This window comes from Trachinotus anak, unplaced genomic scaffold (genome assembly GCF_046630095.1).
Source record: "Trachinotus anak isolate AG129_WGS33_773 ecotype Australia unplaced genomic scaffold, CSIRO_AGI_Tana_v1 ptg000012l, whole genome shotgun sequence".
NCBI classification, from domain to species: Eukaryota; Metazoa; Chordata; class Actinopteri; order Carangiformes; family Carangidae; genus Trachinotus; species Trachinotus anak.
Genome location: NW_027273863.1, coordinates 769,296 through 785,214, shown reverse-complemented (window position 1 = coordinate 785,214; position 15,919 = coordinate 769,296). Strand labels below are relative to the sequence as shown.

General features: G+C 41.1%; 1 protein-coding gene across 1 annotated transcript in view; it reads right to left on the bottom strand.

The window, feature by feature from the left end:
• Positions 1-2,353: 2,353 nt before the first annotated feature.
• Positions 2,354-15,919, bottom strand: part of ca8 (carbonic anhydrase VIII) — a 39,597-nt gene continuing 26,031 nt past the window's right edge. Inside the window, exons 8-9 of the mRNA XM_071491573.1 lie at positions 7,782-7,976; positions 2,354-3,426 (exon numbers count right to left, since the gene is read on the bottom strand). Coding sequence (XP_071347674.1) covers positions 7,842-7,976 — 135 coding nt within the window. The 3' untranslated portion in view covers positions 2,354-3,426; positions 7,782-7,841. The remainder of the gene's footprint in view (positions 3,427-7,781; positions 7,977-15,919) is intronic.

Below are 15,919 nucleotides of genomic sequence, written 5' to 3'. Positions count from 1 at the left end.
AGTTTCTTCTACTTCTAAACAAAGAACCCACTGGATTGTCTGAGATGTTTCTTTAATACGTGGTTTTCATTGACTAGGGACATGATAATAGTGGTAGGAATGCAGTGGTGTTACTTCCTCCTACATTGTTTAATCAGCTTTATATTAATGGGACAGAGACATGTTTTAAATATTTATGTAATAAATAGTGTAGATCTTTAAAAGTATAAATTGAAGCCATTTGTATTAGAGGGAAAAAACATCAAGCTAAAGATTTGTAGCCTTAAACTTTTTCCAGTAAATTTGTTTGACTGGTTGCTGCAGGATCCATTCACTCCCTGTAATGCCTCATTTCTAACAGCTGTGGGCAGCACAGTTACATAGTCATTACTTTATCCATCAAACATGTTTTTACAAGTTGAATTTATGAAATTTCAGTAAAGGAAAATATAATGTGAGAGGTAAGTTTTGGTGTAGGAGGTCTCAGTTAAATAAAAATATATTTATGACACATACTAATTAGCAAGGTTGACACTGAGCCTATTGTGAATACTGTAATATTCAGGCCATTTTCCAATATTACCCATTTTCCTGGAGTTTAGAAAATGACCTAATTGCATCCAGCCATGCCTGATGAGGCCATTATATAGTTCAGGACACAATATTAGCATTTGTAACTTTAGCATTGTTTGGTAATAGGGATTTTATTTTCTCAGACACTGTGCTAAAAATACCAGTTCCACACATTTCAGAAATGTTCTTGAATTAATTAATTTTCTTGATACTTACCACAATGAGACTGTGATTTCAATGTAAATTCTTAATATAAGCATCAAAACACCTGGAACAATTGTGAGCATTTCAGTGTGAGATTTATTAACTTCTAACTATGTTGTCATAGAATTGTGATAAAGCTGATAAAAGTAAAAGTTCAGATTGGAGATACAGATGGTATAGCCTATTGTATATTTGAATATTCCTTTGGAAAGTAGACAATTGTTTTGAGATATTTTCTAATTAAGAAAAAAACTGAAATTTCTGTTTAAAGTGTAACTACCAAAAAAATATTTAAAAAACAAACATACAATCAATTTAAACCAATCAGATCAACTTTAGATGTGTCTCTGAACCATTACAATTCTGACTTTGAGAAAAGGCATTGTTACTTCAGACCGATGACATGGAGTTTATAAGGTTTTTGAGTTTTGGGGGTTTATTTTTCTCCAGTGCAAAAAAAAGAAAGATGGTAGATGGGAGTTAGGTGGGATCAAATGAGAATTGTCAAACAAAAATTTATCAAATTTAAATTTAAATTTGAATTTATCAAATGAAATTGTTTCCCCAGGAAACAACAAGGCTTGTGTGAGATGTGTTTTTTTGTTAATTTACAACTACTTGTTTATAGTAATTATATAAAGTCAACAGCTGGTTTGACACAGATATATATATGTTGTAGATGAGCGTTTTACCCAGGTGGGGCTTCGATCCAAAGAGAGCCTAATTATCCTGAAGCATGGGCACTGCCTCACACTACGTTAACATACATGAGAATGTGCACACAAACTGTGAAACTGCATGTGAAACCCTGAGACCTGAGACGCCTGAATCAACACCAGAGCAGACCATATCTGAGACCATCGTAATAAGACACTAAGTTTGTCCCAGTGGATTAAACAGAGTAAGCATCAGCCTGTGCCGTCCTCACACCAAACAACCACACCTTGATAAATCTTCCAGAATTTGGACTCAAATATTTGAACAACCCTGAGGTGCATTTGATTTACATAGTAAGTGTTCAAATACTCTAATCCATATTTGCTCAAAGGATAAGGCTAGTGTTAATCTATAGTTTTCTTTTTTTTTTTTTTTTTTGTCAAGTAATGCCATGAAAAGACCAACCCAACAATGTGTTAGTCTGTCTCTCAATACTTCCTCATCCTGTGTGTGGCACTCAGCCCCAAGAGCATCACCCATTAGTAGGAACTAATAAATCTGAAAAATGGGTCACAATTATATCATTTCATTCTTTAAAAAAGACACTTCATTGTTATTTTTTTAGTTTAGTTTTTTTTTTTTTTGGCTTTTTTTTCACTCAAACTACAGGAAATAGTGCATTAGTCAGGGATTATTTTCCGATGCAGATTAATCCACATTTGGTGCTCTGATGAGTAACTGCAGCAGCAGGACCATGTATGTAAACCCCAGTGTGTTTGTTAGCATTAATGCTTCACTGGTTTCAGTCTGCACATCGTTGTTGACAATAAGAAAAATATAGAACAGTTTTGTCCTTTAAGACCAGCACTGATTAGTTTTAATGACAAGCAGGTTACTCTTACCTTTAGTTCAATGATTACACAAAAAAACACAGTCAGTGTTTAGTGAGTCAGTGTTGCGGTTTATTGGTGCGTTACAATAACAGTCATAATTTCTCACTGTTTGCTTCAGTTTGTCAGACACAGTACCTTTAAGAGACTAAAGACACACACTTACACACACCACAGCAGTGCTCGTGATCCGCCCTGCCTGAAGGGGAGCGATGGCAATAGTGTTCCACTGGTGTTATAGGAGACTCTGACACAAAAGCTAAAACTCTGCATGAAAGCTGCTAATAGGCAACATCCTGTGACAACATTCACTGTCACTGACATATTACAATCTTCAATCCAAATCTTTATGTTCTACTTTTTTTAAAATGAAAGGACACTAAACCTGTATCAAAAATGAAGATAGAGAATGAAAACAGTGCAAACGCCTATAACCTATATATGCATGAGTGATAGTTAGTTATAGTTATAGATGTTATTCAGCCTGACGTAGACTGAAGTTTGAGTTTGAATCTTTACCCAGTTTGAAAATGTCAGCAAAACTTTTGCTGAATAAACACAAGAAATGAAATGTCAACAGTTTCCATGACAGGCTGTTTGTAACTGTCAACGATGATGCTGAAAGTTCCTCCTGACCTCCTTTCCACTTTTACATACACAGAGCATGTCACGTAAAATTGAGTGTGAGCCCGTGTGAGTGTGTTTCAGTGTCTGTGTCCTGTCAGTGTGTGTGTGTGTGTGTGTGTGTGTGTGTGTGTGTGTGTGTGTGTGTGTGTGTTTGGTTGGTTTAAGGGTTATGTCTGGTTATAAAGCCTCTTCACATCTAGTCAGGACGCCCACATATAGTATACACACACACACACACACACACACACAGCAGATTAACATGGTAATGCAGGGCAGATGTTACACTCACATACATATATACAATAAGAATGAGAGGGAGAGAGAGAGGTTTTGCAGAAAAATGAAAACAACACACTCACACAAAGGAAAAAGCACATGGTGAAGGTATGCTATCAGTAGCTTCTTTGTCCACCTTCAGTCCGCAGCTGATCTGCAAACACACCAACTCTCCTTCTCTCGTTCCAATCCTCTCCTCGCCACTCGTCTTTTTTCTCCCCTGTAGTGAGAGATCCGTGGATGAGGGTAAAAGGAAAGAAAACCATAAACCAGATGTTCTCCACAGCTGAGTGAAACCTCAGAAAGATGGGAAAGAACTTTTACGGCTCCCGTGTTTCTGTGTTCAGCATACTGTGTCACATTTGTATTATTACAACTTTTCAACTCACCTCAGAATGGAAATATTTCAGCTGCCACAGAGTTACTCAAGAGAAAGGTGCTCAAGCTACTCTGTAAAAGTTCATGACCTGTCCATCTGCAGTGCCATATAAAATCACATGGTTACATGAAATGAGCTGGGCTGAAAAGCAGCTGGAATTCAGTTCAGCTGCCACTACATCACATTATTATTATTTTTTTTTTTTAAGTTATTTTTTTGGGCTTTTTATGCCTTTATTAGAGATCAGCGGAGACTGACAGGAAGGGGGGTAGAGAGAGGGGAATGACATGCAGGAAAGAGTCAGACCGATCGGGAGTCGAACCGGTGACTGCCTGCTAAGAGCGTCTTGCACTCAAATGGTATGCGCCCTAACCACTCGACTACCGGGCTGCCACATTGTTATTATTATTACAAAGAATTATAACAAAGACCTAAAACCTCATGGTGAAAGCTTCACATGGTAACTACAATATGTTGTCGTGCCACTACCTGGAACAACAGCTTGAGAACTTCTTACTGTTACTGCACACCCAGGCCTTCTCCTCCCATGAACCACAACACCTGGGCCAATTCAGCCCTCTCCACAAACAATACCATCAGCCTGCATCCACTAAATGGACAGTAATGATTGTTGCTACTAACGTAACTCTTATCCTCAAGCCTTCATGGTGTTTGCATCTCTTATACAGATGTTTATTTTGAAGTAGGTTAGACTGACTCAAGCACCTGAACCAGATTGACTCCAAATTTGGTCAGTGCAATCTAAAGGCCTTTGTGATGCTGAATTGTAAAGTTTTTGGGGATTCATTGAACGGCGTGTCCGTGGCAGCAATAGCGAATTTTGATGTCTCACAATGAGAGAGAGGAAGTTGTTGTGACTCAAACATACATTGTCCAGCCTGTCCCAAACTTCACATGCTTAAATAAGAGTCCCAGACTCCCAGGTTAGCACCCCAGCCATCCACCCATCTGGCTTCCACTAAAGTGTCTCCTGACTTCCTGCTGGCCTGTCCTGTGTAGCGCCATGAACCCCAGTCTACTGCTCGCTCTCCAGAGGGGTCTTGGTCATTGCCACCACTCTCCAGAGAAGCTCCGTCTATGACGGTTCTGTCTCCCTCGGCACCGCTCTCCGGACTGGTTGTGCCTCCTTCATTGCTGCCTTTCAGAGCAGTTCTGCCTTCATCACTACCCTCCTGAGTGCCCCCTGCTCATCCTCCAGAGAGGCTCCACCCATCTTTCTTGCCTACTGGTCATCTTCCCAAGCAGCTTCCTCTTCCTTGCATTTATTGCTGGTTCTGGAGGAATGTCTGGTAGACATCCAATGGAGGGGTCCTTTCTTGTCCTTTATTATTCCGCCTCTGTCTCTGCCTCCACCCACATTTTCATTTGCCCAGAGCCCTTTATTTCTTTGGAAATTTTCACTAACTGTTATTCTCTATGCAGCCAGCAGATGCTGCCAGACTTTCCCTCCAGTCCCACTCAGCTGACCTTACCCGCTCGTCACATACCTGTTCCCAGTTTCCCCATTATACTGCTATGTGTGTTCTCATGCTGTGGACTCCAGTTCTTGCCACTTGCCTGTTATCTGCTCCTGTTTTTGTTGTTTTACCTGTCGACTGTTCCAGTACCTGCATGTCCACCTCTTCACCTTACTCTGTATCCACATGTATATGTGGAAATGATAATAAAGCTGAACTTGTGGATATGAAAAAATAGGAAATACATTGGCATAAAACATGTTTTAGCCTCACTTCTACATGTGAGAGGAGACAAAATTTAAAAAAAGTAAAGCATTAATAAATAATTAAATATATTGGTCTGACCAGTTTCAAAGAACTTAAGAACTAAAGAATCAGCTTCATATGTGGAATCAATTACCCGCATATGAAGAACAGGGACTAGCTCTCTTAGAGGATATCTACAATTATTTTTTTTATTTATTTATTTATTTTTTGGAAGCTGGACCAAGAAGGCTGCAAGACAAGATCATCATGTATTTTATTTTTATACAGGTCACACCAGATACATGCAGGTACCTCTGGTTCGGTGTGAATGTCGTTGCACATCAACAAGTCTGAGCTCTGAGCTTTAGAAGACAACCAGCTGTCCACTTTGTATGAATCCCCACTAACTCTTTTTTCTCTTTCACAGCTCTTGTCTCAGGTGGGCTTGTGCTGGTGGGACCAGGTCAGTATCCATTTACACTACAAATAATAGTCCTCTGTTCTTGCCCTGTGTTCCCTGCCCTCCCTCCTGAAAACATGAAAACACCCACTTATTAGATTTTTACTCAGCAGGTGACATCATCAAATCTGTAATAATGTTGCCAGTCTTCAAAGTATCAATCAATAAGTAGGTCATTTGTTTGAAAGGGCACAAAAACACTTTAGTTCTAGAGAAAGACTGAGAAACAAGAAGGGTCATGTTGGGTCAGATGATCAAAGCCTGTGTGACATACAGCACACAGAGTTTGAAACACTTTCACTTTTAGACTTGAGTCAGTATAGGTTTAATAAAAGATGCTACTGTGTTGCATCATGGGAAATGTAGGATCCAGCTGTTTTAGTCTTTTTTGCCGATGCAGTGTTCCTCCCTGAACTTACGAGACTCTGTCCTGACTAAATTTGCCCTGACTTTTCAAACTGTGAAAAGAATAGACTATTAAAATGATACACTGAAATTCCCTTGCAGCTCTTTGCTCACCTTTTTTCAACTCATCAGTTGACACCTTGGACTCTAAGTATAAAAGTCTCATTTGTCTTTGTTTTTAACCTCATTGTCCTGTCTTCCTGCTGCAGTGCTGCTGAGCTAAATCTGGTACACTTCCATGCACTACATTCTGGATGTAGGCTATTCCCAAATTAATAAGTGAACTGGGTTAGTTCTTCCAGGGCTTGATCCATTATACCATGGTTTCAGAGAACCCAAATACCTCAGGGAAAGCCTACTTCCATTTAAAGTCTGTCCCTTGGGAGGAAATGTGCTGAACTAACTAAAAATACAGAGAAGAGTGTTTGGTGATATGCAGAGAGTGTTGGTCAGTTCTTTATTAATCTATGCATTTTTTCTGTAGATGATAAATTAAAGCTCCACTAATCAGTATTTTTATATCAACAATGGTAAATATATATGTTTAAAATGAAAGGTGTCACTCATACTGACAAATTGTCACCTAACTCTGCAGGTTTCCTGGATGTATGGAGATCTATAGCATCTCTCAGGTCTCCGGCTACAATTCACTCTCATCAGTGTTGTTTCCAGCAGCAGAGAGGATGGATAGTTGGATAAATTAAGTTCAACTCTGTAACATCAAATTGCGGTTTTAAGTTACATGTTGCTGCTCAGTTTAAATGACACTGTAAATTGGCATTTAACAATCTGTCATGTGCAGAAAAGTCGCATCTATAATGGTCACCTAACTAGTCTTGATCACTTTTTCAGTAAGAGCATATATTAGTATGGGGCCTTCTCTAAAACAAATCTTGTTGATGGGTCTGACTGTACCAGTGAGCTGCTCAGTATTTATGAATGTGTTGCCCTTTCTGAAATAAATGTAAACTTTTAAATCTCATTAGTCTGCACTTGTATCTTGACAGTATTTGGTCTATACAACTACTGTACAATTGCACAGAGCCACTTAACATGAAATGCATGTATAAAATTAAAAAAAGATCAACACTGCAAAAAAGATTGTAAAAAGACCAGTAGTGACATCCCTAGAACTACCTGCCCAGCACCAAACAGCAGACAGAGTTTACAACTAGCTACTGAACATAGGGGAGCATTCAGCAGCTAAAGAGACAGATATTTCCTACAGGAGTTAGTGAAGGCCAAAACAGAGCTGAAAGAGAGAGAGACTATTGGATCTATTTATATCAGCTGGAGACAAAATTACCCAAAATTAATTCTAATTTTCCCTGTATCTCTATCTATAACTGTTTGCTAACAAAAAAAAAATCACCTACTGCTGCTATAAAGATCCATAATCATATACACACAAATTTGGTTCACCAGTGTTTAATGTATAATATGATGTAATTTGATGTTTTATGGATGCAGAACAGGGAGGATATGTACCAGTAATAGGTTTGACCTGATATTTCAGGACAGTACTTTTTCATAAGAGTGGGCTGTAGCTGCCCCATCTACTGTACTGTCTGTTACAGAAGAAGCAGAACTCATTGCAACACTGTTACCTTCTGTACTTGTATCTGTAGGTCCCATTGTTTTTGTGAGTTGGACGTGGTAAATGAGAGTCACTGGAAGGCAGCACGAACTGTCCGGTCACTGAGTGGCTGGGTGGGACGAAAGTTGTCACCCAACATCCCGTCATTTCCCTCTTGAAGTTCAGCCCCTTTAACATGGGACCGCAGCCTCCGAAACTCCTCAATCTGCAGAGACAGAGACAGACTGACTTTCAGAGGCTGAACTGGGTCACAGCTTAATATCTCAACACTGCAAAGAAGATTGTAAAAAGACCAGTAGTGACATCCTTAGACTGAAGAGGCTGATGACCAATATTCATCATCTTAGTTTGCATGACAAAAGGACTCCCAAACATTAAAACATCCAGCAATCCCCGCTTTTTACAATGCTTTTATACACTCTGGGCCTAAGAAGAGAGCATGGTTGCTAAAACATATGTCTTTTGCCCTTTGGCTTTGTACATAATTTAAGTACTCCATACGACTTCAAATATTTGCTCATCACTCAGGGTTTCCTAAGGCTGCTAAACACTCAGGTGATAAAACTTTCAGTGCTGAATAAGAAGAACCTGGCTGCACACAAATACAACAGCTGGGGCACAGAGAGGCCTGATACTGATATAATGACAGTGTGGGATGATGGGTAATTTCAATTGTTAAGAAGCACATTATTTCATAGGAGACAGGTGAAGAAATGAAATTTTGATAGATCTAGTCGTCTGCAAGAAACAACATTCCCTTGACTTGTTTGAAGGATAAGATCAAGACAGAAAGGATCCCAAATCTGACTTCCTCTTCATTTTTTAATTTGGCTACTGCAGATACAATCACTTTCACACACTTGTACAGTACAGTAGCTGGTGACATCTGCCAAAACAAACATGACAACAGTTCCTGCACCGCCTGTCATGCTGTTGGCTTAGTGATGGAAGATTTACAGCCCACTGTCCAAGTGTAAACCTTGTAGGCACAGCAACTGTTGTATGACATACATACTTGAGTATCTGTATGCACTCATCCACTGTGCACACACTTTCTTGGTCTTTCAGCAGTCAATAATAGCCAGATGTTTGAGGTATGTATTCTAGGTAAGCAGGACCTGCTGTTTTAAAGCACTTCTGCTGTGTTCGCTCAGCAGAGGGACCACAGCTCAAACATCATACAGAAAACCAAGCTCCTGCAGGTTGCAATTCATTTTCTGTTACTTTTCCAAAATCTGCATTTTGTACTCTAAAGGGTGACGCAGACAAGACAGATGTGATGCAAAGATACTGCTTTAGCTTAAAGAGAAAGGTGCATGCCACTGATCTAAAAACAGCAGGAAGTTACAGTTATTGTAGTGCGGTTGCTGATTTGCCCCACTTACCAACACGGCCTGCAGTTAGAGCTGCAGCAGTGGCTGTGACACCCAGCTCAGGGCGGCGGCAAACTAATCAAGAAATAACTCAATAAGTCAAATCTGAGCAAACAGACATGATTAGTGGTGGCAATTAGTGGCAGCGGGCCCCTGCTTGGAGAAGCCATACCCAGCAATTACTGGTCACACAGTGCATACATTGTGTGAAACGGTGTAGAAATAACACTGTTGGGTAAGTTTGCATATAGATTTTACTTTTATGTTAGCATGCATAACACTCCACTATATTGCCTCTGTTTTCCTAACAGCTCTAAAAGGACTGTCAGTGGGTGTTTGCTACCCAGAGCTTTGTTGACTGCAGTGCATCATTGTAAACATAAACCTTTGAAGAAAGGCTAAAAAGTCCTCTTGTATCGACCTTGCTGGAAAACCCAGGAGGGACATCTAGGACGAAATCTGATCCCAAGTTGGGCTGACAGTCTGTTGCCCCAGTGCTATTTTATAAGGTATTTGCCATGTAATGTTAATAAGCTTGAAAACTTGAAATAAACACCCATGTGCCAGTGAGAGCCACTGGATCTCGTTGTAAATGACACTGTTAAAAGAGAGAGAGTAGTCTTCCATTTGTCATCTTGTCAAAGACCTCCACATGAAAACACCAGGAGTCATTAAGACAATGTCATCAAAACAAAACTGGGCTTGCTACCCATACTTACCCAAAAAGTTGGGGAGAGCAGGTATGTTCACCTGGATTCAACTGTGTGGAAAATGTGATATTTGTACAACTGCGTAATAATTGTATATCGCCTCTGTCCGAAATGGTGGTTGCCCAACATTTTTATTCTACATGAAAAAGCCACTGTACATAATAGACAGAAATTTAGATTCAGTGTGGCTTAAACCTCCTGGGGATATCATTACCTCCAATCTCAGTGGGGGGGCACAGTGTCACATTTGTACATTTGTAGCATTTGTCTCTATATTCTTGAAGAACTGGCTTCTCCTCACCTGAAGCAATTAAAAGCAGGGATCATCTTGGAAGGCAGTGTTGTCAGGGACAACAGCAACATATTAACTTTAGTCAACAGATGCTGCTGAATCTTGGTAGTGGTGAGCTGACACCCAAAATTCAAAATATACAAAATCAGCTTCCAAGTGTAGGACACTTCCTGCCCTGACATAGAGAACAAAAGTATCTTTAGGAAGGAAATATGTGTTTTATTACTGTTATTACATTTTCAAGACATTCTGATACATATATTATATTGTGTGTTTATTAGTGAGCAGGGCACATTTTGAGTTTTACCCCGCTGAAATATTTTATGTATGAATAATTTGTTAGGATTAGGTGTTTTTTGGCCCTATTTTCCCTGTGTTCCCCTTCCCTTATGTGTTTGCTTGTCCCCAGTCTGCTCTCTGGTCTGTTTGTGTGTGTCTGTGTAGCTTGGTGTGGCCTCCGATGCTGCTGTTTCCTGCCTGATCTGCCTCCACACCTGTTTGCAATCCAGTCACCTGGATCGCCTGCTACAGTATATATAAGGTTCAGCTCTCCAATCATCGCCAGATCGTTCGTCACGTTCAGTGGTGTCGCACTCGGCCAACACCTTTGGTTGTGCTTGTGTGTGTTTTTTTTAACTCTGTGGGAACCAGTCTCCTCCGTGTGCTTCAGGTCTGCCTTGATTGTTCGTCTGTCCACCCGGCTTCGTTTGTACCTGTCTGCCTCCGGTGGATTTCCTGGATCAACGCCAGAAAGATCTAAACACTTCAGCCCTCCTTCTTGGACATCCACCTAATGCTCTGCCAAACTCTCCGGCCTGCCACCACTCCAATCCCCCTCACCCCTCACCCACCAGCAATCAGCCTGCCTCCAAACATTTCAACTGCAACCTGTTGCAACAACAACTGCAACCCTCTCTGCAGAAAAGACTCTCCCCTCATCTACAAACTGCCAATAACTTCACCTGTTTTCACCTCAGTATTTGTGTTCTGCTTTGTAGGTCCATGATAAAACAACTACAAAAACTTTACAGTTGCAGCCTCAGTTTTTCAAACTAGAGTCAACTTGTCCGGGCTAACAGTGTACGGAAATGGCCAGAAGTCTTTCTGTCTGTTAGCATTTCCAAGGGTCAGCAGGCCGGAGGACAGCACAGATGCCAGACTGAAGTAAATGCCACAGCCTGCTTGACTCAGACAAAGGTTGAATTAAAGTTTAAATCTATTAAAGGCACTGTGATGGGCTCATTGATTGGCAGTGGGTATAACCAACTTGCTATACTGCAGTGAATGTCAGAGAGCCACAGGTTAGTGACATATATATGTAGAACTAGAATGGGAAGAAAATAACAGAGCTGAAACTTGGACAGTAGAGCTACATAGTTTCTTATTCTTTGCCCCAGATGAAAACATGCAATAAAACTGCAATAGTGTGAATGCTTATGTAGAGTCATTCACGCTATTGTTGGTTTTTCTTTTTATTATTATTATTCTGACTTCTTCTTCTGGCTCTGTACAACTTTTACACGTTTTTGGGGAGAGCTTGGCCGTCAGAAATCTCCACTCAGAAGTATGCTTGCCTGCTCTGAGAGCTTCACGGCAGCAAAGTCTGCTTTCCACGAACAATTGGATGACCTCCTCCATTAATGGGGTGCTGGAGATGGTAATGTCATCAGAGATGGAGACATCTGCTCAGATGGGGGGGGGGACTTATTTCCAGAGTTATCCATGCAAGGGAAACAAGGGTTTCTGCACCCGTTAACATCTGGATCCCTCAAAAAAACAGGTGGAATGAGATCCATTCTCAACCTGTCCCCTGTTGGCAGTCAGTCCTAGATCTTACTATGTACTATGTATTGTTTACATTAAACCACGGGCGGAGCCTGCATTCCTTGCAATATCTGGTGATTTTAATCATGTCACCTCTCACCTCTCACCTGTCTGGCTTTGCTCAGTATGTGGACTGTCCCACAAGGGAAAATAAAACACTTGATGTTGTATGCAAACATCAAAGAGGCCTACACTGCTTCAGCTCTACCACCACTTGACAGATCAGCTCATAATCTGTTCTTTCTTCTGCCTTCCTACAAACCCTGTGTACTGAGGCAGGCTGCAACCACACGCTCATTCACTGGAACTGGACCCTGGAGCCCAGAGAGTCTGAGTTTGAGTGCACAGATTGGAATGTACTGTTGGAGTCACAGGAAAACGATAACAGCAAGGACACTGATCTTGATACAGTAGTTGACTGCACCAGAGATTACATTAAGTTCTGTACGGAACTGTAATACCAACAAGAACTGTACACTGCTTTCCAAACAACAAACCCTGGATCACCAGTAACATCAAAACCCTCCTCAACCAGAAAAACGAGACCTTCAGGGATGGAGACTGGGAGAAGCTTAGGTTATGTGGAACATGAGCTGAAGAGGAGACTAAAGCAGGCAAAGGAGGACTACAAAGGGAAAGTAGAGAGGAAGGTGCAGCACAACCATAACTGGCTTTAAAGAGAAGAGCAGCCAGGCAACATCAGGTGATGTGGTCAGGGCCAATGAGTTCAACCAGTTCTACAATGGGTTTGGCACAGCCTCACCTGTTCTCTCTCCAACTGCCTCAGCTGCAGCTTCACACTGCTGCAACCCTGACACTGCAGGTGCAATTTCCACACTGGGGTTAAGCCTCCTGTCCATTACAAGGGATGAGGTGAGGGTGGAGCTCAAGAGGCTACGTCTGGGAAAGACAGCTGGCCTGGATGGTGTATGCCTGAGGCTGCTCAAGGACTGTGCAGCTCATCTGGCTGAGCCTCTCCAGAAGAGCTTTAACTGAAGTCTGCAAACAAGGAGGGTCCTGGTCCTGTGGAAAACATCATGTCTTGTTCCTGTACCTATAGTAGGACACCCGGCTGAGATAAATGGCTATAGACCGCTGACCCTCACATCACACATCATGAAGACCCTGCAGTGGCTGCTTCTTCACCTTCTGAAGCCACAGGTTGTACACGCACTAGACCCCCAACAATTCACTTACAAGGAACATACTGGAGTGGATGATGCTGTCCATTGGGCCAATACTTACTTGGATGAGCCAGGTGGTTAAGTGAAGATATGATTTTTCAAGTACATTTAACACCATTCAACCCTCATTCTCAAAGACAAGCTAGAAGGATTGGTGTTGATCTGTCTGATTACAGCACAAGACGACCACAGTACATCAGGCTGGGTAACTGTGTCAGGGACAGTGGGACACAGGGGACTGTTCTGGCTCTGTTCCCTTTCACCTTATATCTGGTGTACTTTAAATACAACTCTGAGTCTGGCCACATCCAGAAATACTCAGATGACACAGCTATTGTGGCGTATATCAGGAACGGTAAGAAAGGGGCATACAGGGATCTCACGATTGCCTTCAGTGAGCGGAGCGACAAGAACTGCCTCCTTCTGAAGACCTCCAAGACCAAAGAGACAGTCATTGACTTTCGCAAGTCTAAGCCCACACTTCAGCCAGTCAATGTTGGAGGGATGGACATTGAGGTGGTGCACACTTATAAATACCTCAGTGTGCACCTGGACAGTAAACTGGACTGGTCCCTGAACACAGATGCCATCTATCGGAAGAGGGAGAGCCAGCTGAAGCTCAGGTCCTTCAACGTCTGCAGTGAAATGCTGCACATGTTTTACCAGTCAGTGGTGTCTTGTGCTTGCACTGTCCACTCTGCTGCTGTAACACTGCAAGTTTCCCCACTATGAGACCTATAAAGAGCTTCTTAATCTTAATCTTTCCCCACAGGAAATTAATGATCATTTGCATTTTACTTGTGTTAATTTGCAATCTAATCGAATGTCCAGGCAAGATGAGATCGTCCATTGATTTGTTGTAAAACCTATGGAAGGGACTAGGTTCTCTTGTATAAATAAAATATGTAAAATCTGTCCTGTTGAAATGTGCACTAGAGGTATCTACCAGTTAGTTAACGTGTTGCCTATTGAAGTAATCAAGCAATCTGTGTTGGACAAATGAGGTTATTTTCTTATAAAGGCCTGTATGCTTCAGTATAAAGATGATAACTTGCAACCAAAATGCAAAGAACTGCAGCTCTTACAATTGCACATCAGGCTCATACAAACTCACTACTGTGTTCCTAATGCACCTTTTAGGTGTGGTTACTCTAAATGCACAGGAGCTTTTTCATAGTTTTCAGCTTTCATGTCCCATACTGGAAAGAACATGATTTAACTGAAAAGTGTGGGAAACTGACTTATGCAGCACTAAGTATGAAGATATTGCACAGATCCATTCACCTTATGCATATATAATCTATTATTGTTTATATTCTATTATACGTATGTATATATGTGTATTTGTACATATACAGTATATATGTTGATAGCTTTATCTATTCATTTTATTATATGCTGTTTCTGTATGATGTGCATATCATATATATATATATACATGTCTGTATATATCTGCACTTGCTGCTTTCTGCACTTCTGGTTAGATGCCAAACTGCATTTCGATGATGCCTTAAGTACCTGTAATATGGGCATTGACAATAAAGTTGAATCTAATCTAATCTAATCTAACACCTGGGGTCTCTCGGCAAAACAGTTACCTTTTATAAAGAAATGGAAGTCTACCCGGAAAAAGCAAATAAGGGACAATTTCTCAATCAGACCGAGGGGGAGTGTTGGCTGACTGTCAATCACAGCTCGTGCACACGCTGCAGACAGGTTTACCCCCCACCTCCCTCGTGCACGCTGCCAAATGCGCCTGCTACACGGCTCTGGCTTGTACCCGTCCGTCAGCGTGTAGAAGCAGCTGAGGGGATGTTACTCTTCCTCTGAGGCCTGTGCCTCGGTCTCAAACCTCTGTCCACATCAACAGGTAAAAATGTCCCATTTATCAAAGTGCCAGTGAGTAAAACGCTGCAGTGAACGCTGACTGTTACTTATCGGTAACCTAGGCTCTGTGAACAAGCTGTACTTTCAGAAACATCACAACCTTACTTTTATCCCAAAGTTGACTATTGCTGAATAAACAGAAACGCTGAGTCTTACCTAAAGTATAAAGTCAATATCTGACGTTATCTGAGATTAGAATAGGATCGTTCTTCTAATTCTACTTCCCAAAACTGAGTTAAACACTCTGACAGATATCCTGAAAAGTGAGGATACTGTCACAATGGCCACCACTGGTCTGTTGTAATCATTTGTCATATAGCGTCTCAGAATTTCTATTTGGCAAATGCCATGGTGTTCCGTATTAAGTGCAAATAATCTTTACATACCACGCCTAATATCCTACATGCATACCTGCCAACATTTAGTGTTGGAAGTTGTAGTAATGCAAACTCTTGCTCTCTGTACCGACAAGGTTTCAGGTTTATCTTGCCCATCCCCATCCCATTTCATGAGTCATCAGTTCACTGCAGATCCAAGGTGAAAACACTCAGTCATGGCGTTGACTGCTTATATATAACCGCCTGGCATTTCAGTGATTTTCAGTGGTTTTTGATTCACTTTCTATGCTTTTATTGTGAAGCAGCTGACGTCCTCACACAAGTTAGGAGGTGATTACTAAATTATTGTTTACAGAAATGATTTGTGTCTAGATTTCAATGTTTTTTATTACAAGATTAATTTTAGGTCACTTAGGAACAGTAGAACAAACTGTGCAAAACAGTGACATATTATCACCCTGTAAAGCTTGTGTTTGTGTCCACCTGATGAAGATAACTCTAATTTCACGAGCCTTGCCCACCACATTTGTTGCTGGACAG